This window comes from Pocillopora damicornis, chromosome 8 (genome assembly GCF_964200805.1).
Source record: "Pocillopora damicornis chromosome 8, jaPocDami1.2, whole genome shotgun sequence".
Lineage (NCBI taxonomy): Eukaryota > Metazoa > Cnidaria > Anthozoa > Scleractinia > Pocilloporidae > Pocillopora > Pocillopora damicornis.
This window is the reverse complement of record NC_142677.1, coordinates 14,393,748-14,417,859: the sequence shown is the minus strand read 5'-3', so window position 1 is coordinate 14,417,859 and position 24,112 is coordinate 14,393,748. Positions and strand designations below refer to the sequence as shown.

The 24,112-nt window shown below is 37.2% G+C and overlaps 3 protein-coding genes across 4 annotated transcripts; all 3 read left to right on the top strand.

Moving 5' to 3' along the window:
• The first annotated feature begins 1,162 nt into the window (after positions 1-1,162).
• LOC113669028 (bone morphogenetic protein 4-like) lies at positions 1,163-4,709 on the top strand. Its single transcript, XM_027185017.2, has 2 exons — positions 1,163-3,698; positions 4,046-4,709. The coding sequence occupies exons 1-2, from the start codon at positions 3,518-3,520 to the stop codon at positions 4,441-4,443; spliced, it is 579 nt and encodes a 192-aa protein (XP_027040818.2). The 5' UTR covers positions 1,163-3,517; the 3' UTR covers positions 4,444-4,709.
• A 2,071-nt stretch (positions 4,710-6,780) lies between these two features.
• LOC113669048 (growth/differentiation factor 6-B-like) lies at positions 6,781-9,465 on the top strand. The gene is made up of 2 exons (XM_027185040.2): positions 6,781-8,456; positions 8,778-9,465. Exons 1-2 carry the CDS (start codon positions 8,279-8,281, stop codon positions 9,161-9,163), a joined length of 564 nt encoding a protein of 187 aa, XP_027040841.2. The 5' UTR covers positions 6,781-8,278; the 3' UTR covers positions 9,164-9,465.
• A 1,860-nt stretch (positions 9,466-11,325) lies between these two features.
• LOC113669018 (uncharacterized) lies at positions 11,326-24,109 on the top strand. 2 transcript variants are annotated; one of them, XM_027185006.2, is made up of 17 exons: positions 11,326-12,063; positions 14,329-14,452; positions 14,816-14,916; positions 15,125-15,266; positions 15,616-15,797; positions 16,096-16,267; positions 16,978-17,159; positions 17,317-17,473; positions 17,700-17,792; positions 18,421-18,563; positions 19,162-19,315; positions 19,854-20,035; positions 20,568-20,712; positions 21,564-21,745; positions 22,075-22,246; positions 22,584-22,727; positions 23,425-24,109. In XM_027185006.2, exons 1-17 carry the CDS (start codon positions 12,047-12,049, stop codon positions 23,686-23,688), a joined length of 2,556 nt encoding a protein of 851 aa, XP_027040807.2. In that variant the 5' UTR covers positions 11,326-12,046; the 3' UTR covers positions 23,689-24,109. The 2 variants fall into 2 exon arrangements, with proteins under 2 accessions (XP_027040807.2, XP_089036383.1); XM_089180257.1 differs by lacking the exons at positions 11,326-12,063; positions 14,329-14,452; positions 15,125-15,266.
• The last annotated feature ends 3 nt before the right edge of the window (positions 24,110-24,112 follow it).

Genomic DNA, 24,112 nt, shown 5'->3' with positions numbered 1-24,112 from the left:
TACAGTAAACCGGCAATAACTCGTTAAAAACGGTAAGTCTAATGGCAACCTCTTCTCCCATGCAAATGTCTCAGAATAGTACCCTTCTGGATCCCCTCTGAATGAGGAGTTTTCAGTTCTCTTTTTGAATGGGGAAGTATTTGTTTTCTAAGCTAATGGTCTTTAAAGTATTATTTGGGATGTTGTGTCTTGTATTTAGTTTTATCTATCCTTTAGTCATGAGCTTCAATACCTATCGGGAAAATGCAAACTATAAAGCAAAATTTTCATAAGCTCATCAGCTATTCGCTGATGAAGTGCCCTAAAAGACTCTAACTGTAGCTGATATCTAAAGCTATACACAAACCCGACTTTTTTATCGCAGTGGTTCGATTCGCGCCTGATGTAATTCTTACCTTCAAATTTCTCTGTTGAAAGAAGACTTTACACTTATAATTAAGATTAAATCGTTAACCTCTCGTCTAATTCAGCAGCAGTAGCATTTAAATCAGTATGTTTCAAGTCATACGAATGTGAGCACTTGAAAAGCTAACAGACGAAACGGATCAATGGAACATGATAGGTAAATAACCTTCCTTTTAATCTGTTCTTGAGTTTCAATCAATTGAAAGTTCCTGTCATACAACAAAAATGTTTGTGTGGAAACAGAAAAAGACAACCTGATGAAAGTGCGGATCTTAGGTCAACTTCCTCAAAGAAGAGGTGTTGATTCTGTTTAGGGGGTTATAATTCCCTTGTTTACTGAAAGGTGAGATATCTCTTTGGGAGGTAAGATTTTTTTGAGCTTAGAGGAGATGATTGCCCTCTGGAGAGGGTTGTGAAATCTCAGCGCATAGAATTGATAACGTCCTTGCGAGGTTAATTTACTTTGTGTTTACCAGTAATTAAGAGTCCGTGGGGTTACACGAAACACAGCTACAAAAACAGGCAAAAGTACACAGAATGTTGTTTACTTTGCTGCTGTAACGATCGGGTTATGAACTTTAATTGATGGGTGATAAGTGAAAAATAACAATAACATGCATACCGGGAAAGCAATTTACTTAGCAAGAGAAAATGGGAGAACGCTTCCTTTATTTTCATTTGATCTTTGTGAATGAACTATTAATGAGGCGGATATCCTGTTCACGTAAAAACCTAATTAAGGGGGGTGGGGAGGGTGGGGAGGGGTAGCCTAGTGCAGTATCTGTTAGGATCTTCAGCGAGTGGGTACGTTTATTTTCTGTTAACCCCTTAACTAATAAGATCTTATTGTTAATTCTCCCCCAGGCTGCTACACATTTCCTTGTAAATAAGTTACGAGAATTTGGTGTCAGATCAAGGTAACAACTTCGATCTGATAAGTTTGAATATTCCCATGACCTGTTTGCTGGATAAATTTAAGTTATTATAGGGAGAAGTTAGTTTTCAATCACTTCTGGGAGTTAAGGGGGTTAATTCACTCACATCAGTTTCTAAACCTTAGATACGTTGTGGTGTAATTTTATCAGGGATTTTGTTCGTCAGTTTCAGTCATATATCAAACATTGCCGTACCTAATAAAAAGGAAATAAATAAGGTATAAAACCGAAAAAAAGGCAAATAAATTTTAGACCAAAGATTAATTGGAACCTCATCGTACACATCTTATACAACTTTACAACAACCTTATACACCTTTACAAAATGTTCCTCACTTTCATAACAAACAGTCTTGCTTTGCCCCTTTATTGTAATAATGGTCTTATGTTGACCATAGCTGTACTGTCTATTTTTTTAACTTTGGCCTTGACCCGTGCTACTTGATTGAATTAACAAGGAGTCTTCCATATAAGGGTATCAAATAATCAGTTAACGACACGAAATACCAGTCACATCACGTGTCATGACTTGCTGCCTATGGCCACGCACTTTCTGTCCCATTCCAGGGTATTAATTAATCCTCTGCTTCGGACTCGTTGTTGATGCAAAAATCGCACAGCAACATCAATCTTGGAAACCAGTTCAAGTTTCGAAGGATAAATAGCAGACACTTTGTGGTGATCTCTGAATTACTAAATATCGAGCCTCACCCAGAAATACGTGACTGTTTGAGAGAGATGGGCTCAGATCCACAAAACCTGAGAGTTCTCTGCAATTCATTAAAGTTTTCAGCCGGATCTCTAATAATTTTTTCCCTCTTTTTTATTTTCCCCACACACATGAAGCTGGAGAGTGGGAGTCATTAAGTGCCAAGTACCTCAAAAAATGTCCAAATTGATCCTAAGTTAGTTAAACTATAAGCCCGAGGTGAGATTCCACTTCTCATTTAAGGTAAAAGTTCACAATGAATAATTTTGGTTGAAGCGGGATTCAAACGAGTCGCATAAAAGTAAGTATCATCTCTCATCTCGTTTCCTACACTCGATATCTTGCGCGTCGTATGGAAAGCTTCCCTTACCGACCATGCTCCGGAAGGGACGCTTTACGCTCCGACTATTGTCACGAATAGTACAGACACGTAACGTAGACTACGTGCAGGCTCTTTTCGATATCATGACCTGCCGCGTGAGTCGACAGATAAAACAATGAATTTAGAAATATAAATCGACGCTTGAACTCTGGGATTTTTTTTTTTTTTTTTTTTTTTTACATCTTCCCAGGTTCTTTTTATCACGTTATTAATGTATTTATGTATAGTTTATGTGTTTGTTCATTTATTATATGTTTGCACATCATGCTTTATTTTTGCCTGTGTCTGTTAACTTGCGAGACGGATCACGGTGGGAAAAACTAATTAATTGAAATCTTACACTGAAAGCGTTCTTACACTGAGGCGCGTTGCAGGTGTGCTGTGAAATTAACGAGAAATATAGTGAAATATGACTCTTCTGCTCCTTGTGCCTAAACTTCACTTACGACATCAAATTTGCTGAGTCATTTGAATGCATTGATTCAACCGACCCAGCTATAATCAAAAGAATGTGAAGTTTTCTCACAAAAGAAGATAACGAAAATATGTCAGTGGAAATGTTTCCTAAGTACTTTGTGTAGACTTTCTTCATGTAAGTGCGTACAGGAAGAGATAGAGGGACAAAGTACTAAAACCGATGAGCCTTCCTACTGTTCTTTTGCTCTGCGTTGACATCACACCGCATTTATGCAGTTAATTAGAACCCGGTGCATACTGCACAGTACTAACCATTGGCTTATCATAAGGAATCCTCCCTAATTGCTGCTTTTCATCAATACTGGCCGGGGGACATGGCTGCTAAACTAATCTGATTGTGCATCTTTGTGGCCCTCATTCATCAGGTAGCTGAGTCAAATCTTTTTTCGAGACCTCCTCTGACACTTCTCTCAGCTCAAGCCACTTTTGTTTTTCAAAAAAGAAATAACACGATAGCACAAGAATTTAGCAATTTGACACCTTTGGTTGATTCTCTTGATTCTGAAGTGTACAATAAACTTTATAAGCCACCTCAACCTTCCGCTTTGATCAGATAAACTGGAGGTATTCGAACGATAAACTCTACTTAAGTTTTGCCTTGCTCGTAATCATGTTGAATCCGTTCGTGTCCCTTTTTGTACTGCATCTCTTCATTCTGAGTTTGACTGTGTCTGGAAGGGGAATGTTTCATAAAAACCGTTTACAGAAAACTTCGCGTTCTGAAGAGCCGAAAAACTCGCCTGAAACGAAGGGTCCAAAGAAGCACTTTTCGAGTCTAATTCAAGGAGGATGTAAGTTAAACGATGTATTTCCTCTCGCTCGATTTTTCTGAATGTATCCAGTCAGTCACTAGTTCGATGAGGAAACGTTGTCATAAACTTGCAGGTTTCTGAAATGATCGATAAACTTAAAAATCTAATGGTTTATTTGCTCTCAGCTCACAACGTTACGAGGATCACAATTTTACGAAGGAAGGCAGACGTTTGCAATCATGTTTTCTTGCAGGAAATGAATAGAGTACAGACAATTTATCTTCAATACTTATAGCGACTTGATCTGCATAATCCCTAAGCCCAAAGACCGAAAAAGAAAAGTTTTGTGATGAAAATTCCATCATTTCACTTTCATCTTGTTTTAGCTGCTGAAAAGCACAATGAAGTTCAAATTGAACCATTTTCAAGCAAGGAAACAGAACGCAAACTTCTTCCAGAGAAGAAAGAAGATGAAGCTGATGCTTGCCGAAGGGTGCCGATGTTTGTGAGCTTTTCGGATCTTCAGAATAGTACCCTATTTGATCTAGTCATTGCACCTTGGGGGTTCAATGCTTTTATGTGTGTGGGGAAGTGCAAACCTAACAATTATTCACTGATGATGGCAATCCTGAACTCAAAGAACAAGAGGTACCCAACTTATGGTAGCAGGTCTTGTTGCGTCCCAATAAAGTGGCGATCAGTCTCTTTATTGGTGTTTCAGCAGGAGAAGGTTTTATTGAGGAAATTTGATAATATGATTGTTCAGGAATGCGGGTGTATGTGAAACTTTTTGGTCCTTACGATTAACTGTTAAGATTTTTGTGTAGTGTCGGGCAAACTTTAAACAGAGGACACCTTGTTAAGGCCACCTTCATGTAATTTACGTGAGTTTTCGTTTAGCGAAGGTACTGTTACCAATATAAACAATGCTGATCTGATTAACAATTGTATTCTTTTAAAAACCTTATGGGATGTTAGCGTATTCTGGACATCCAGTACAATTCTTCATTGTAGTGATAGAGATTAAAGTAATAAAAGTTTGCCACTTCATCGAGATGTTTCAGTGTAAAAGAATTTCATGTGACTGAGTAGCTTCCCAATCCAAAGCAAATCCCGTAGAAGGACATCCGCCGGACAGTTATCAGATTCCTTAGGGATAAAATTCCTCAGTTGAGTAGCAGTATCAATAAGAGAGAGTACTTTCTCCTTAATCGTCTTTATTGGTCTTGAAAATTTTGTCACAAGCATTCTGAAGGTGATTTTATTGAAAAGCTTCAACAAACAAACGAAATGAGGAAAAAATCATTGCCGACAGAAAAATTTTGCTTTATAGCTGAGCTCCGATCAGTTAAGGTTCTCAGAAAACGAAAGCATTAAAAAAAGAGAGAGGAAAAGAAGTGCCTAATAGTTGTGTAGAATCCTCTCTTTGGCCGAGCGGTTTTCTTCAGGGATTCAAACCCCGTGGGTATAAGAATAACATAAGGAGAGAAGGCCTTCGCAAGACGGTTATATTTTCTCAGAATGGGTGTTGATGACATGCGAGTTTCTAGTGATAAGCAGTCATAAGCTTCCTTGGGGTAAAGCCAATGAGTAACGACGCAAAAGAGTTTAGGAGAAGAGAACGTAAAAATGTTCATCAACATCACTGTTGTTGGTATTAGTTCAGACATTTTATTATGTAAAAGTGTTAAAGCATTTTATTCGAAATTAAATACCAGTGAAATACCCCTTGCAAAGAAGGGTATTTTCTCTCGGACTAAGAGAGTTTATAGTATGTAAGAGTATATGTGGCAAGACGATTAGAAAGCAACCTGTTGTGCTAGAATTCTACGTTGAAGACAACTCTATAAAAACTAACTCACACTTTCGATCTTTCAGTAATTATTTCTTCTGAGGATATGACGACGGTTTTAATAAACGCAGTTTGCTTGGCACAAAGTCTCGTAATCTATAATATAGTTACATGAGATGTGCTCAATGAAACTGAAAGACTATCCAAGGAACAGAAGGCCATTTTTGTCCAGCGAAAGCTATTACTAGACGAAGATTGGCATGCTCTCAGTTCAGTTTCCAATCACTTAAAAACAAAAAAATTTAACATCAAAATTTAATCGATTCACAATAATTAAGAAAGTTTCTCTGCACTGAACAGCATATATCTTCTGACAAAAGCAATTCATTCATTCTTACCTCAGAGACGAGTTTCCCCACCATCAATTAAATTTTAAAAAAATTAGAGGTATGCGAAAGATGGACTCTAGCGAGATATGCTTTGCTCCTCAGCTTGTTGAAACCATTCTTGTTATTTTAAGTTTGCCTCAGCAACTTATTGTAATTTAATTTTGTAAAAATGACCGAAAATCCTTCAGTGTTTTCTGGTTTTTGATCAGTGAAGGATACCAAACCAAAACAAATAATGCCTGCGGGGGGAAAATGGCGAGCGTTAAAGTCAGCTTTCTTTGAGTTATAGAGGTGATAATTGGTTATGAACAAGTTTGTATTGATATACCTACGGGACAAGAAGAGTTTATAATACTACGTGGTAATCAACATGGTTAAAAGAGTGGATATATCGAGTTTCCAAAATCAAATGATCGTGAAACTACTGATCAGAACCAAATTTGTGAAATAGCTGAGGAAGAGACAAATTGCTTAGAACAGGGCTGGTAGATCAAACTCTCTGTAATAATTCTACTAGGGGGTAATAACCCTTCTGTACATAAGGGGTGATATCTAATTCCTCCTAAGAGGCAATTATTTTCAAAGATGTGGAGAGCTGATAACACTGGCTGGAGGGCTATAATCTCCCAGAGACGGAGAGGTGATAACATTCCAGTTTAATGGTTTAAGTAATGGAGATCCGTGTTTACCACACGATAAGAAGTTCGAAAAATAAACTAGATTTTCTCGATTGCAATGCGCCACATCTAATTCCTCCTAAGAGGCAATTGTTTTCAAAGATGTGGAGAGCTGATAACCCTCGCTGGAGGGCTATAATCTCCCAGAGACGGAGAGGTGATAACATTCCAGTTTAATGGTTTAAGTAATGGAGATCCGTGTTTACCACATGATAAGAAGTTCGAAAAATAAACTACATTTTCTCGATTGCAATGCGCCACAGTAACAATGTGTCTCAGAGTGAATCTGAGCAGAAAATGGTATAAACGCTTCCCCATTTTCATTTGATCGTTGTGAATGAACGATTAATGGAAGGATATCCTGTACACGTAAAAGCCTAACTAATTGAACTATGTATATCATTCACCAGGAGAGGAGCACATGATTGTTGTGACCTTTCGCTATCCTTTCAAGTAGACAGCGGACGGTATTTTTTGCAATTTTATTATAGGCGCAAGTCAGCTTTAACCACCCGGAAGTTGCGTCAAGTAAAAGAAGTATGTTCTGCAGATGTAAGCGATCCTCGCAGCTATGAACACAACTGAACTAGTAGTTGAAAATAAGAACTGAAAAAAATTCATGGCCCGTACGGGATTTGAACCCATGACCTCTTCGATACCGGTGCATTTAGGGCCTAGCTATACAAATGAATATGAAAGTGATCTTCGCATTAGTGAACACTACTTAATCAGTACTGAAATTAAGGCCTAAAGTGACGGATAAACTACTGTGAATGTATGAAAATCATAAATGTGAACTACGGGTTAAGAGATTATGAGAGCTTTCTTGGCAGTAATGGACACTACTTAAGTAGTACTGAAAATAAGGCCTAAGGTGATGAAAAATTGACTGTAAAAATATATGTGAACTGCAGGTTAAGAAGTGAATATGAAAGCGATATTCGAAGTAATGAACAGTACTCAAGCATTAGTCGGAAAATAAGGCCTGAATAAAATCATGACCAATCCAGCGACCATGAAGGGACAAGAGTGGAGTGCAACATGATAGTTCCTCTTTTGATTAACTTTTTGCCCTCTTACAAAGTAAATACTTAGCGCGACTCAAACAATGTTTGACAAGATGTTAATTTGCACGTTATTCCTTTCCTAACCGGCATTTTAAAGACCTCTTAGCGGTGTGGGTTACAAAAGAAACATCTGGTAAGGAAAGAATTTTCTTTGTTTGAATTAATAACAAGATAAGCGTTTTTAACATTTTCAAACATTATCATTAAAAATACCAAGCTTCAGCTCGTCAGGCTTAGTTTTTTCAGTTTTGTAGGTACTTCGAAGCGTTTAGCTCAAATTTGATTGGGATGAGTGACAGTGACATGACAGTTGGTCTGTTTATTATGTTGACGCCCTCATTAAAAGATTAGCTATTTATGACGCAAAAGAATACTTAGAGCGACTAACAGAGCTCTACCAACGTGGCGTTATATCTTTAGAGGGTTTTCTGTTCTCAATCTTTTCTCAAGACCTCCTCTGAGCAGTTTAGATCACAATACAAAACTTCCAATATAGAACAAGTTTTCGAAGTTTTAAGTAGTAATACGATTATAACCAGATGTGCAACATAAGCTATGACGGTTTTTGTTACAATCTTCGCTCATGTTCTAGAATATGAGGGTATTTAAGGTGCCCACAAACTTTCGTCAGCTAGTTTTCAGTGGGTATTCAAAGATAGAAACTGTGGGTAGATAATTTGCATCACTCTTCAATATGTTTCAGCCATTCTTCTTCCTTGTGATGTTGGTTCTCTATATTCTGAGTTCGTTTGCGCCTGTAGACGGAATTCCAGTTCAAAAGCATCCAGCGAAAAGCTCGCGCACTGAAGAGTGCGAAAGCTTATTAGGACCTGAAGGCCCAAACGGAGCGTCCTCTCTGTTTCAAGACGCGGGTAGGAAAGTATAAAACTAACCTTAACCTTAACCTTAACCTTAACCCTAGCCCAAGGCGAGAAACATCAGCATAATTTTTTTTTCTGAGATACTGGTTTTCAAAACGCTTTTCTTAGTGTGCCTTCGAATCAAAAAAGATCTGTTGGATGAAGATTACATGAGAGTATGTTTACATCTTTTTCAAAGATATTTCCATTGGAATATGCACAACGTTATTTCAAGTCTGCTTATCCTGACTTGACCAAATTTTGCTCTCACTGAACAAAAAAGACTTAGAAACGGCTTTCAAACTCCATTTTCTGCTTCTTCATCTCTTCTAGCTCCCAATGCCCACAATGAATTCCACAAAATGGAATCCCAAAGTAAGATAGATGAATCACTACGAGGACTTCATCCTAAGAACGTGGAAGATATAGCTGATGAACATGCTTGCCGAAAAGTGGATAGGATGGTCAACGCTGCAAACGATAGCATCGTGCATCCTCGCCGCTTCAATGCTTATCAGTGCGTGGGGAAATGCAACTATGCACGGGTGACCCTGAACATGAAGAATAAAGTAAATTCGACGGATGGCATGGCTGCCTGTTGTGTGCCGGTCAAATTGCGGCCAATCCGTATATTGTATTTGGAAAAGGAAACCGTAGAAATACGTTCCCTTGATAATATGATTGTCGAAGAATGCGGGTGTTACCAAATATTCCAATAGGGCAGACACGACAACATTTTTAGCTTGTTGAAGGCAGACCTTAAATAATGAACAGCTTTGATCTAGATAAAAGCATTATTGTGCAGTTAAGTTAAGTAGTTTAAATCTGACAAAGGAACGATATTAATCGCTATTGAAATTTCTCATTCATCGTGATGTTGTGAAATCCAAAGAAGTCCACCTATGCTTTTTTATTTTTAGTTAGGCGCACATCCTTTGAGTAGATGACTTTTTTTTCTAACATACAAATGACAGAGGAAAGGCTGAGTTCTTTCAAAGGTTTATTAAATGAACTTTCTGATCATTGAGTCATGCATGCCCTTATTTTTAAACGCTTAATGAGAGTAAGGTTATAACCGACATTAAGCCTCTATCCTGCAAAATGTTGCCTCACGGAAAAGTCCTCGGAGATTGTATGCAGGGTCGGCCAGGGGGGGCAGTGGAATACCAATATACCCGAAAAAAAATCGACAAAATACCCCAAAATACCCCAAATTCCTCCAAATATACCCAAAAATAATCGAAGCTTTGAATACTTTATACCTGAAATTCAAAGAAAGTGATATACTGAATACCCATATTTAAGCTGCAATATACCGTATACCCGATTTAAAACGCCCCTGAATACCGAATACCCAAAAACCCTGGCCGACCCTGTGTATGAATGTTTGTGTGCCATAGTTTACAACATTTGCCATGTTTACTTACTCTTCTTTCTATTGTGACTTGTTTTTTAAGCATTGATTTCGTATTTTACGCGGAGCCTGTATAAGTGATTTAAATACTTACTGGAGTATACATAAATCTCTCCTAAATTAAAATATTTTGATCTACGATGCACAAGAAAGGGTCAAGAAACAGAAAATGAAGAAATTTAAACGAAAATGAAGAGAATACTGGAGCCGAAATGGATGCTTCGGGACTTGATGGATTTTTGATCAGTGAGGGACTGTTCGACGGATTTTTGGTTGTATCACGCTAAACTTAACCTGGTTTCCTCCCCCCTCTCTCAATAGGAGATAATCGGCAATAAATTTTCTATGGTGCCCCCTTTATATTCTGTAGGCGACGACTATCGTCCACTCCATTCCCCCCAACCCCCCCCCCCCCCGAAAATCTTGTGATCCTCCCCCACTTAACTGAATTTTAAAAAAAGTTATGATTGTATTGCTTTAGGGTTAGCGTTAGGGTTAGGATTAGGGTCTATGCATTCATGTTGAACATCGAACTTTTGTTTTCTTTTGTTTTATTTATTCATCAATTTTTCTACCTTTTCTTTTGTTGTTTTTTCCCTTATGGTCTAAGTCTTTTTTATTTGCGTCGGCGCTTGCTGGAAATAGCAGTAAGTTTGACAAAAGTATCTCCGTCTTCTCTGGCAAGTTGTACTTCTCAACCCTTCCTTTCTCATACCCCTCTCCCAAGATTTTTTAACCCTTTAACTCCCAGTAGTGATAAACATGAAATTTCTCCCAATAATATCAATACATTAGTCGGCAAACAGGTAATGAGTATATTCAAAATTGTCAGGTTGAAGCTGCTATCTTAATCTAGCATCTAGTTCTCATTACTAATTTACAAGGAGATGTGTAGTAGCTAAAGGGGAGAATTAACAGTCAGCCGGATATTGGGAATTATAAAGGGTTAAGTGCTCCTCTTCAACCTAGGCAAAAAATCCGAATGGCACCATTCTATCTGTGTTCGGTTTGGTTCTTCAACTTCACAATATACCCCCACTATTTGAAACGGCTGGCATTGGAAATGCCAGCTTCAAAACGAGAATTAGCGAATACGCTTCAGTGAAATCCTGAAAAAATGTACAGGTACGTAAACGAAAGTGTTCGAAATCTTTTAAAGACCCGCTCAAACTCATAATTTCTGGAGTCTCACTCTTAATTCAATCTAAGCTCATATTTGTCGCAGCCTCACTCACACAATAAGTCTTAAAGAAGGAAGTCCAAAAAGTCACTGAGCTTAATTCGCTGATGATGTTCTGCTCTAGAGAACTGGTTATAATTGTGCTCCGTTGGGGCTTGGAATCCTAGTGGGAAAGACCGATGATTGAACAGAAGGAAGCCTCACGCAGTCTTTTTTATTGAGCCCTCGCCTCGGGGCATAGCTAAAATCTTTTTTTCAAATTTCTCTCCCTTGGTTTTTGTCTCAGCAGTGTGCGCCGTTGTCAAAAATGTTTTGGTGGTCGTGCCAAAACATTGATGAACTTCTTATTTCAAAAACTTTCAAATTTCGGGGGACAGTGTTCATAAGTTTCTGTGAAAGCCTTGATGGTTGGTCTCAAATTCTGTTGTTATTCCTTTTTTTTTCTTGACCAAAAAAAAAATTCTACAAAGTTCTTAGAAAGACAATTAGAGCTAATGAGTTTCATATTTTGTCGTCATTTCATTTTTTTTTTGACACCAGCCTATGTCTCGAGTGATTTACAGGCACCACAAGAATTTACGAGAAAGAAGCAAGATTGGGAAACATTTCTCAAAAGTTTTTCATTTAAGTTCGGAGATTTCACCGGTGTTACACCTACTAACAACGATGGTGAAAGTGGTGATGGTGAAATCTCTCAGTGTTGAACAGCCGAGTAGTTTTCTTCGAAAAATATTTGCGCCGCACAGTTCCAGAGAGACCAATTTAGCATGACAGCAATCAAGTATTTTCTTGCTATTGTCTTTTCATAATAACTCATTATTGGAGGCTTTGTTTGTGGGATATGTATGCATTTTTGGAGTTCCGTTAAAAAGTCATTAATCTTAAAGCTTTGTCTCTAAAGGGCAGAGGGTTGTTTTTGTTAAGTATTTGTAGGAAAAAAACTTGCAGCAACTGCTTTCAGCAGACACTTGGTTTGTTTAAAGAATTGTTTGGTTACAGCTGAGAGATATGGCCTCGAAGAACAGGTAAAGTATGTTTAATTATACCGCTTGAGAGTGAGAGCAATCTTACTTTGATGATGACATGTGGAACTGATATGTGCGATCCACAATCGCTTCGTTTGGTCATGATAATAGCCTTGTAAAGGTATATCACTTCACAAAGTTCCCGGAGCTGCAAAACTATTTTGAATGGGACACTCTCATTCATAGAGACTGTTTGTAGAAGCCTGCAATAAATTTTGAAATCGAAACTGGCAAACTGTTAAGCAAATATGCATTATGTAATTACTTAAAACTAGCAGGATCTGTGATCATTTCTGGTTTCGGATAATCACAAAATAAGAAAGTTGGGTTTAGAACTGATGTTAGACCTCTATTTCAGCCATTTCTGTTTGATTAGATAAAATTGTGTGTACCTTTCGATGTTTGTTGTTAATCATTCAATTAAACAAAACGCTTGGCAAACAAGCTTGTCAACCAACTGATTAGAAACCAAAGCATGAGTGCTTAGTCACGGACTAGTAACAGAGGCTGTCGTTCAAACATCGAGAAATAAACTGGCACGTTGCTAAGCCTTACTGAGTCTAGATGAAAGTACAAAGGTTCATCGAAAAAGCCCGGCTCCACTTGAATTTCACACTTACTCTACACTCTATTACGTTCGGTTGCGTACTTCAAAAGGTTGACTAAAGGAAGTCTGACGTTTTCCAGAGGTTTGTAACACGTTTTAGCAAAAGCCTTTCAGCTGTTTGCACAATGGACCGCTGGCTAATTGCTTCGGCTCTGGACAGAGATTGCACGCTTATCTTTTTTTACTTCGATACCCTATCGAGGAAGCAAAATCACATCAGTTTATCTTCTGCTTTGGTAGCAAAAGGGGCTGAAAAACTATTTACTGGTTGTTAGCGACGCCCTCCCAAGCACATGATGAAGCTCATGCTTTTCTTGAAAGTTCTCACGGAGCTGGAGGGATCTAGACTCGCGTCAAACGCAAAAGCTTACTTTTTTTTGCCTCGAGAAACGAAATATTGAGCTTGATATACGCATCGACAACTTGGAATAATATAACCAGCAAACCATAAAATTAACATTGTGCTTAACATTTCAACCATAGTTGACCTCATGCACCGCTAAGCTCTTGGATTAGCTTTCCTTTCGCTGGACTTTCGTTGAACTTTTTATAAAAAGTGCTCTGACTCTGAGGAAACAAATCTTTTCTTTTCATTATCCGATGAATTTTGGCTAACCTTCATGAATTAATGCAATTTAAAATCATTTACGTTATCTCTCATATCCAGAAAGACAAGAGATATTCCTGGAATAGAGGGCTCTCTTCTTGAAAAGCCCATTAACTCTCCCTCTTCCTAAAGAATTGTGGGATCCTGGGCCCACATTGGTTTAATTGAAATATCTCGAAAAAAAAGGTGTTGTTTACCTGTAAAGCGGAAGGCTCATTCAATCGCCATTAATTTGATTTTATACAAAACTAGATCAGATCTTTTCTTTTTAGTTTTATCATACGACACCTTCTTTTTTTGGGAGTGGGGAGGCACATTTATAACTGAAATAAATTTTCCTGATCACTTCTTACCGCCTTCAAAGACCTTACCATCTAATTCTATTTTTCTCTAATTTTTCTTCGTTGTTGACGGGAATTTCTGAATGCATGACGTCATAAGGCAAATTACTTGAATTCACCTGTTACCAAGTTTGTTCAGATCAAAACGCTTCCTTTTACGGAATCCCACAACAAGCACTTATTTTAAATGAACGCAGATTTTATTTTGCTGTTTTCCTTTTTTTTTTCGTTTTACACCTTGCTTCAAATGACCGTGGATTTTTTTGTCTTTCCTTTTTGTAATTTTTACGACTTTAAAAGAAATAATGATTCATACAGAACATATTGTGGCAAAGTTACAATTAACATTGGCTGCTTTTGATGCATATGGTTATCAAAGATTATTACATCGAGAGAAAACATTTACAACTGCATTACGTAAAATTGGCTACACGCTCAAGCTTGATTTACTTCTGATTATAAAATCCTAGCTACACTTACAATGACAGACAGGAAATGGGACCCGCGAAATTGACTACAACTGGACACAAACATAGTCTAAAATACATATAAGTGAAAGGAAAGTTATTATAATGTGAGCATCTTGGTGGAATGTTCCTTTTACTACAATCTTATTTTAAACTACTAAGTTTTTCCTTTATTTTGTAGTCTATTTATGATTAATCTTTCGTCGGACCAAATTCTAACTGAGTTGATCTCTCCATATCTAGCCGTGATAGCAAGCAGGTTTATGAGGATCTGAAAGAACAGTTATCCAAGCTGAGCCGTTCGTTGAAGGTCTTAGAAACTAGGGCACTAAAACATAACTTCTCGACGAGCGAACTTACTTCAAAAGTAAGTCAAAGCATTTTTAAGATACGTGTAATATAATTTGGCTTTATCAGCTGAGTTTTGTTTTGCTCTGTCTAAGGGTTGGGGCTTGAAACATCAGCTTTCAATAATCTTGTCGTACCACCCACTGAAACAGCATCACAGTTTCTCGAGAAACTTGACCCCTTTATTCAATGTATTTGCACTCTTGAAATACGTATTAGTTTAGTCCACCTTTTATGACATCTTTATTTGATTTATTCTTATCTGTATCCGTTTTTTACGGCGTATATGCCCTTAGGTTTTATACTTTCAGTATAAATATACAACCAAACATGAAGACAAGTGATTGAATGCACTGATTAAAGCTTACCTTAAATGTTATAGGGCCGCAAAACTTCTTCAGTCAAGTTATTGAAAACTGCTAAAGAGAGCGATGTCCGTCCTCTGAATAAAAATGTCCTTGATGGGCTGGCAAAACTTGTAAGGTAATATTTTATTTCACGATGAAGTACGTGTTAAACCATCACGATTATGAAAGAAAATAAAGTGTTTACAGAGATTTTGTTAGAACTTACAATGATTGAGCACTGACTCTGTTTGGAGGAAGCATCAAAATGGCAAATAGCAAATAACGATGCTGATTAATAAAACAGTGTCGTAATATTTACTCATGGACATGTCTCTCTGTTACAGTGCTCTGGATACACTCGCTGAAATCCAGAAGCAGAGAAACTCTAAAGAGTCTAAGATTCATGGCGCGGCGGTTGGAAGAAGAAGGAAATCCAAAAGATCCATAAACTTTGAAACAATAGAGAATGACATTACAAATTACAAGGTATCAGTTATCAACTGTTATTAGCCATCTACATTATCCAGATTTCTACTGCGTAGAGGTCTGGATTGAAAAGGTGAAACGAAGAAACTTTTATTTGAAATTTGAACAAAGGGTGGATAAAAAGTGAAGAAAGGTGCGTGGATAGGATCCTTTGGAAAGCTTGTTTATCATAATTATTTTGAGTTAGACCGGAATTCTCGTAGTTCTTATGGTTCTTGAATGGTGATGTTCTCGTAAAAACATTACAGTAGATCTGTGAATAGAGCAAGTCCATCAATTTTTATCATAGAAGAATATTGTTTGTGGTTATTCAAGTTCTATCAAGTGATATTTTTCTCTTTATTCGCAGATTTTAATCAGCGATATATCTGCTGAAGCAGAAACAGTTGATCAGGTGACCAAATCTGGAAAAATAAGCCTGGAGGAAGGTAAAATAACCAAAAGCAAAGAGGAAAAGATGAGACAGGAAATTGCAGCAATAAGCAGTCGGTGGAATGTACTTTGCAAAGACGCCGTCGACAAGTGCAACAGGTAAAAGACCCTGGCCGCTAATCACACAGTCATGCCAATTTACTGTTGATAGTTAATATATCTGATGTTGGAATAAAAATGTTTTTAAATAACCTTCATTCGGCACATCACGCATAATGTATAATGTTTTAGCTCATCAAAGAGCCATCACAATCAACTCTAATCTGAATTTTCTTCAAGGTATACCGGAGATCTTTATCGAATCCAGATATTTTTTTCACTCGACCTCTCTCCTCTTTGAGTTTATGAAAGTATCCTAAATGGGGTCAAACACCATCTTTTCTATTAATTATTTCAGCATCGAAGCGTTCGTTTTGGAAATGCAAACTGAATATTCCAAGTTAGATTTGTGGATGAACAATGCTGAAATAGCGGATTCATTGCTAATGGAATACGACCCATATGCAGATCACCCGGAAAAGTTGGGAACCACGATTACAGCTGTGAGATTACAGCTTCATGAAAACCAGGTTCGCATCAGTGTATATATAGACATGAGTGTACACTCGTCATGTTTCAACTTCTATGGATGATACCACAACACTTTGTTTGGGTTTGTTCTGCCATTTTGTCGTTGTCTTTGCTCCTCTTTTACCCTTTAAATAAGTATCCAGCACATGCCTAAGTTAGGATTGTTAGGGCCAGAGCCTTTCTAAGACATCCTAAATTAGCTATTTGCACCGGCGGCTTGAAGGTGAGATTTTGACAACATTTGAGTTAAAGGTTAAAAGCCAGTTAGCAGACGGATGAGAAAGAAAAAGAGGAATAAACAGAAACAATAACAACTACAAGTGTACAGATTTAGAATAATCGATGGTTGATGAAAGTGATTTTCTTGGAAATCATGTAATACCTCTTCCTGCTTTCGAATCTTGAAAATGATAATAATAATAATAATAATAATGACAATGATAATAAAATAATAATAATAATGATGATAATAAATAATAATAATGATAATAAATAATAATAATAATAAATAATAGTAATGATAATAAATAATAGTAATGATAATAAATAATAGTAATGATAATAAATAATAATAATGATAATAATAATAATAATGATAATAATAATAATAAAACGGGTTTTACTACACAAATGTTGGGAACAATTAATTGTCTGCAATGGCCCAAACCTGAACTTAATAAGTGCCTTTGATTTTTTTTTCTATCCAAAGAAAGTCCTAGAGAACTTTAGGAAGTCCAAGCCTAGACTGCATAACATGAACGACATAGCCGCTACACTCATGAAGAGTGGACGACTCGACGAGGAAGATACTGACGAATTGGAACGTGTTATCAATGTTATCGTTGCAAAATGGGAATCGATCGATAATCGGCTGAATGCAAGTCGAGACAGGTGATATATGGAAGGAATTAGTTTGAGGATTTGATATAAATGGGTTGTAGCCGTAAACATAACTGCATTTAAAAAACATTGACATCCAAAATTATACTGTGAGACATCTTTAAGAAACTAAGCGAAAGGCAAAATCTGTCATTCCTTCTCTTTATAGGATTTACGCCGAGATCAACAAGTTAAGACAAAGGCTCGTAAAGCAGAGGCAGTCGATTATTCGAAGGTTTAGCTCACGGAGAAATTCATCGTTTCGAAGGAAAAGATCCATGCGGAAAAAACGCGAGGCGCAGCAGAAAAAAGAAGTCGAGACAAAGGTATTCCTGCAAATTTGTAAAGCCATTCCTCTAAAAAACGGTCACTCGCTGTTGACGAAGGAATGTGAAGGGAAGAAAAGGCGTGAAATAAGCATTTCTCTGAAAGAGGAAACTATTTTCAATCATTCTCTTTTGTCGAAGAAAAAGTTCGAGGTCAACTTTGGTAGATGTGTATCAAAAACTTGCCTAAGTGAAATTTTAACCAATTTTTGTCACTATCTTGCAGGATCAGGATGCTAATGAAAGAAAAATTGATATCTCTATGAAGGAAACTGTTACCAAACGAACATCACTGGATTTGACTGTTTCATCAGATCAGGTAAGCATTGTTAGATTGTTGGTTTTATCTAAGAACTGAAGAGAAAAACGCTCCAAAACGGAAGCCATCTTTTCACCACACTCCCATTAGTAACTGGAATTTAACTTCTTGTAGCATTGTCAGTACATTATTTAACGTGCAGGTGATTAAAACTTTCCAAAATGAGTCAAATAGATTTTGATCCAAATTACTTCTGATAAGTTAAATGAAAAAATGTAGGTCTGTAAGGAAGAATCACAGATATATAAGATAATGGAGGTATAAGGGCCAAGCAAACTTTTAAATTGGCTATAGATCTGCATCAGTGTCAGTGTACAGGGTAACAGATTTTTCGGAGTAATATTCTTCGCAATGATCTCTTCGCCAAGTAAAACTAAGAAAATAAGTCAATCATGACAGGACGGAAAAACGCGTGGACTGTAAGTACCTCCCGTTGTCCCATACAAAGCCTTAGAAAACTTTTCTAAGGCTTTGTATGGAACAACGGGAGGTACTTACAGTGCATGCATTATCCGTCCTGTCATGTAACTTCTACCTCGACTAGAAGACCAAAAATAAGCAATTTCTAAAGTGTAATTCATACAGAACTCTCCCAATCAATTCTGTTATCATTTTATTTATGCATCAGAATTCAAAAGTTAATGAAAGGATCCGTGTTTTATCCAAGAGAGAGATTGTTACCAGTTCAGCCGCCGTGGATTTGAATGCTTCCCTGGACCCTGTGCACGTTGTTGTGAAAATAGACAACGATTCTGACGAGGAAAGTCTCAGGTAAAGTTCTGCAGTTATTTGAGAGCCATTGAAAGAGTAAATTAATCTTGATCGATGATGGTTAGACCTTTTGGCAAGATATCATGAAGCATTTTCCTAATGCAATCGCTTTGATTGTTAACGTCGTCTCTCTAGTATTCTCCGTTTAATATTCATTTCTTTTCATTTCTGTGGGGCAACACAACGATGGAGGAAAAAGAAAACTGTGTTCCCTTGAGTCTCCTAAAGGGAGTGACATCTTGCGGGCACTGGAATGAGACCATTTTGAAAAAAAAATTCCTCAGTAGATTTGTCCTGGAGAAACAAGAGTAAATAGAAGGAGAACAAGGACAGGAGGGGAAGGAGGGGTCAACATAAAGTGCAATTGAAAAACTTATAGCCTCGGAGAAAAGTTAAGGATACGTAAGCCGTTCGGATTTATTTTAAGTTCACAATCACGGTGGCACATAAAAGCGTTTTATCTGATCTTTGATAGCCTTCGCTTAATCTTCCGAGCTTTTTTAGCCTTACTTTCAACCTACTATGTAACTCATGTCATTATATTTACCATACATGTATCGGCTATTGCAAGAAGAATACCGTTTGATTTCACCACTAGGTTGGAGAAACAGTCCAATGCTTTTAAATCCTTTGACTCATCCCTTAAGTATTGCGAAAGGAATGAGCAAAGTCTTGAGGAGGAGTCCCTTCAGAAATTTTCAGTTCCAGAGACTAGAAGGAAGGAGTTGGAAAAACAGTTGAACGATGTTACGGTAAGTGGAGAGAATGCAGGCATCTACAGTGCATATCTCAAGCGTCTACATTGATGCTTAAGCACGTGGAATGTTTCGTCAGACTTGTTCTTGACATTATTTTTGACTCTCTTATATTGTCGTGACATTAGAAAAATCAACTTTCGTTCTTAAGAATTGTTTTTGAAGATCTCTGTATACTTCAAGGCGGTTCGCCTCTTTTTTCAACTTTATCTCTGTATGGAGGACAGTACCCTCCCTTCTCACGATATACGTTTTCTGCCATACTCGTAACACTGAAACTCGCCAACATTATTATCCAACCCCGGACGGAAATACTGTGGATCTATAAAAACTTTTATTCGGAGGGTATACTTTGCCTTTAGAAAGCTTAGGAGTGGCCAGAGCAATTTTGGTTCCTTTTTGCAAAACACCTACTACGAATTCAAATGTTTACAGGAAAGAGAATTGGCGTAAATCCAGCATACTTTTTAGGAGTTTATTTCGTTTCTTCTTGCCGAAACGTTTTCAAAATTAAAAGATTATTTGTATTTTTCAGAGATTTGAGAGGGATGTCGAGAAATCAAGATCTGAGTTTCATTCACAAGTAGATAAGTTTGAAAAGGCTAAAGAGGAAGACTTCTTCAATGATACTGACACTGAAATCCTGGGCAAGAGAGTGGAGGATCTGAAGAACCGCTGGAATCAATTGTGGGGGGAACACATCAATAGTAAGAATCGGTAGGAGATTCACTATTTTGTAAGATGTTAAAAACATTGAGTAGTGAATTAGGATAATAAATTAAAACAAAACGGTTAACCCTCTCGAATTTTTTCAACTCCATGCTTTCTACCTTCTCTCCCTGAAATAATGTCTCACTTACCTCGCTTGTTGCCATAGAGGTTTGGTAGAAGAGTGAATGGATGCCTGTAGAGCTGTATTCGTGATTTTGAAATTGTGGATGAGTCATAATAGGTGTTTATTTTTGGAGCGCGATCCATGTGGAGAATTTGAGAGGTTATGACATCACTTCCTTTATACCCATTATTTGCATGAGGTAAAGGTAGTTTCCTTGTTGTCTTTCTATTTTTAAACGCTGCGTAATCCTATGTGTGTGTATGAAAATTGATTACAAACTTGTAATCACAGAGTTCGAGGTCTGCACCAAAAGTTTTTCTTCCTCCATCTAAGCCCTAAGCAACCAACTTTAGCATGCGTTGTAACTGAGAAATATGATTTTAAATTGTTTTATTTTGTCATCACTGCATGTAGCATTATTAAAGCCACTCTGGACCTTAACGACAAGTCCTTACTGAAGATGAGCAAGGAGTTTAACGATATCGAGAGGCAGATAAATAGACCTGAAATGTACGAAGATGAGCGGCTTTTGCTTGAGGAAAACATCCTCAAACAGAAGGTAGGAGCTACATAATGAGTCGACTATCAATTATGAGTCTGCTATCAAGATTCTACCAAAATTAGTTATTAGTTATTGTGTGGCACTAATAAGGCAAAAGTTGGCGGTAATCCTTACATATGCGCTTTGTGTCCACATTACTTGTTCTGCATGTTATTTTACCACAAAAAGGGGTAAAAACTTGGGTTTCTAATATGTTTTTGCCTGGCCGCAATGCAAGTCTCATGTTAGGTTATAGTTCGTAAAGCACTGTACCGTGATCCAGAAATTCACTCAAAGGATACGAATCCTTTTAAGGCCTTTATCCTTGATTATTGATTACTTTAAAGAAATTACATTTATATTACGTTTGTTTTTTAAAATCATTAACTTGTCTAGAAGCTAGAGGAGTATATTTTCTATTCAACCAAAATGGAATAGAGAACTTTCATGGATATAGAAAATCAACATCTTAAGTACTAGAAGTAATTCAGATGTAGCATCTCCTTGAAATCTAATTATTAAATCATGGATGTGACACTAAATCCGTCGTAATGAATTATGGGAAACGCAACGTGACTAGAAAGAGAAAAGATGATTCGTGTTATGGCAGTGAAAGGTTTCACAAGAAAGTATACCACTACCTGAGATTTTCCTTGAGTTTTTGAAGAATCCCAAACCGGGGGTACATTACTGTCTCGTAAGGAATCCTTTACCTAGAGTTTCTCATATTCTGCGATCGTTAATTCACGTCTGTTATCGCTTCATTGAGAGAATTCTTGTGACTATCATTAAGATCCTACCATTTATCGGTGATCTAAAGGATATTTGTTTTCCAACTTCAATCTCTCTTTGTTATTCTATTCACTCAGCGGCTGATGGATGACATAGGATCATATGACAGTGAAATCATCGAGGTGAATGTTTCAGCGCGTAGCCTACTGGAGAGAGGTTCTATCGAGAAAGGAAAATTTGAAGAAGTTCACAAGGAAACAGATTCTCTTAGAGAAAAACAGAAACAACTAAAGAAAATGTGCAGAGAGAATGGAGATAGGTAAAGCGTGATGTTATTGAAAATTATGAATGTCAACTTAGGAGGAGCTGACCAATAAATAATTGAAATGTATAATAATCATCCTTTTTTGTTTATAAGAGAACTCTTTCGCAAGGACTTCTACAACTACGTATTTATATATTTACATATTAATACTGTCAGATTGTTCGTAGTTACTACCGGTGTTCGTGCCTATCTCTTTTTCTCTTCCTGTTACACTAACAGCATTTTTGTGAGATATTCTGCCCCCTGCAGGCTAATGTAATTTGTTCCCTGTAGGTTACTTTTATCAGAAAGAGTCTCATAATACTAGATTTTTTCTTCTCTAGACTGGCAACGGATCTTCTTGATTTTAATCAGCGGAACAATAAATCTCCTGTAGCAGTCGAAGAAGAAACAATTCAGATCAGCGATGATTACAGCATGCTTGCTGCATCTCTTGATGACTTACTCGCAGATGATATTTCAGACGAGGGATTCGCGGAACTGGACTCCCCTAGGGTAACGAGTCAATCAAATCGTAAATTATCCCTTGAGATCTATCCTTTTAAAAAAGTTCAAAACAGACTACTTTTCCTGTGATCCAGGGTTTAACTGTATTGTGTTCGTGTCTGTTTTCAACCTTGGACTTGTTGCCAAATGCCTTAATACTAACCTAGAGTGCTGGCTTAGCTCACGGGAGGCGGTCAAGCAAGCATGTTTGTCTTAATTGACTAATATTTTCCTTTAGCTCGCGATTAAAGTGCATTTTGATAGGCAGAGAGTTCCTTTTTATAGTTATTGGCGTTGTGGGCTACTGTATGGCTGAATTTGACGTAAATATTTTTGCCTTTTACAGTCAGTCCTAGAGACAAAGATGAGAGATTTTGATGGACAAGTTCAGTCCATGAACCAGTGGATAAATGACTCTGAGAAGTTGGTAAATTCGCTTCGTGTGGGAATGGATCCCGATGAAATTTCAAAGAGGATCCAGGAAATAAAGGTGGGTTTAGAGAGCAATTTTAAACTTAGTGTCGAAAGTTATTTAGTATTTCATTCATCATTTTTGTTTTCTTGTCGAAAAGTGTCCCTTTTTTATGTGAAAAGAAAAGGGATATACATAATACATATTTTCGAATTTGCACAGGTTTTGAAAACAGGTGTGCATATATATATATATATATATATATATATATATATATACATAAAGATATATATATATATTCTCCTCGATTACTCAATGCATGCATACACAGGCATATATTTTTGCCTTAAGTTCTCATCGGTTGCTTTTAATGCGTAATTCAATTAGAACCATGAGGAAAAATATTTGATATAAACATTACCATCGAACTGTGAAAAAGATTCAGAAAAGCTTTCTATTTAAGGGAAACGCAAAATTTAAATGGACATCTACCTTCTCAAACACTTTGCTGGAACACTCACTGCTTCCTCTGCCATTCTTCATTTGGTCTTGGAAACACCGATCACAAACCAAACTGGTAATTGATTGAAAGGGAGAGTCAGAGGGGCAATAGAACGCCATAAAGGGTATTTTAAAGGATTGTCGACTATTTATGTCCGGGATTGTAGCTTGTCAGTCTTTGACTTATCTTTGAATTTAGCTCCGATAAATTCATGTTTCTTTCTTTCTTGTATGTTTGCTTTTTTCTCAATTTTTTGTTGCTGTTGTTTTCCAGATACGATGTAGAGACATCGAAAAAAAGGAGGCTAAGGTGAAATACATAAATAAACTTGGCCAAGAGATAACTGCTGAGTCCCTTGACACGACTCTTACCGATGGTGTTGAGGAGAAGCTTGTAACACTGAACAAAAAATGGCGTGACACAAGGGAGATCTTAAGTGACTACCATGACAAGGATGAAGACGAACACTCAGAATTTGGAAGTTGCTGTTGCTTTCAAATGATAAAGAAAGCGTTTCAGGCGTGTTTCTATAGTTGAATGGGATTTGTCAGGAAACACATCTCTTAAATAGAGATGAATTATGCCTCTTGTTGTGTAATTATCACGTCGTCACCACAGCCTCACCCTACAATTGTAACCATACTTGCATCTATATACCTTAATGGACAGGATGTCAGTTTGAGTAAATAGAAGAGGACAGATTTAAAACTGTAAACCCAGTAGTTGATCAAGAAAGGTGTCGTTAGTCTTTCAGTTAGAGTTGGGGCAAGGAAAAGTTGAGTCCTCATGACGAATCGTAATCAAGACCTTGGGATTTCGCGCTCTCACTGAACAGAGAACGATACAGTGAGTAAGATCATTGCTATTTTCTTATTTGACTTACTTCCTGCGCAATTCATGGATCAGCGGTGTTGAAAGCGCCATGTAAGCGAATAGAAAAACAACAAGTTTTGACTGAGTT

Coding starts and splice junctions, on each gene's coding strand:
- LOC113669028 (XM_027185017.2), top strand. CDS start 3,518: ATGTTGAATCCGTTCGTGTCCCTTTTTGTACTGCATCTCTTCATTCTG. Junction 3,699..4,045: donor GAGTCTAATTCAAGGAGGAT/GTAAGTTAAACG, acceptor ATCTTGTTTTAG/CTGCTGAAAAGCACAATGAA.
- LOC113669048 (XM_027185040.2), top strand. CDS start 8,279: ATGTTTCAGCCATTCTTCTTCCTTGTGATGTTGGTTCTCTATATTCTG. Junction 8,457..8,777: donor CTCTCTGTTTCAAGACGCGG/GTAGGAAAGTAT, acceptor CATCTCTTCTAG/CTCCCAATGCCCACAATGAA.
- LOC113669018 (XM_027185006.2), top strand. Junction 17,474..17,699: donor AAAAAGAAGTCGAGACAAAG/GTATTCCTGCAA, acceptor ACTATCTTGCAG/GATCAGGATGCTAATGAAAG. Junction 17,793..18,420: donor TGACTGTTTCATCAGATCAG/GTAAGCATTGTT, acceptor TTTATGCATCAG/AATTCAAAAGTTAATGAAAG.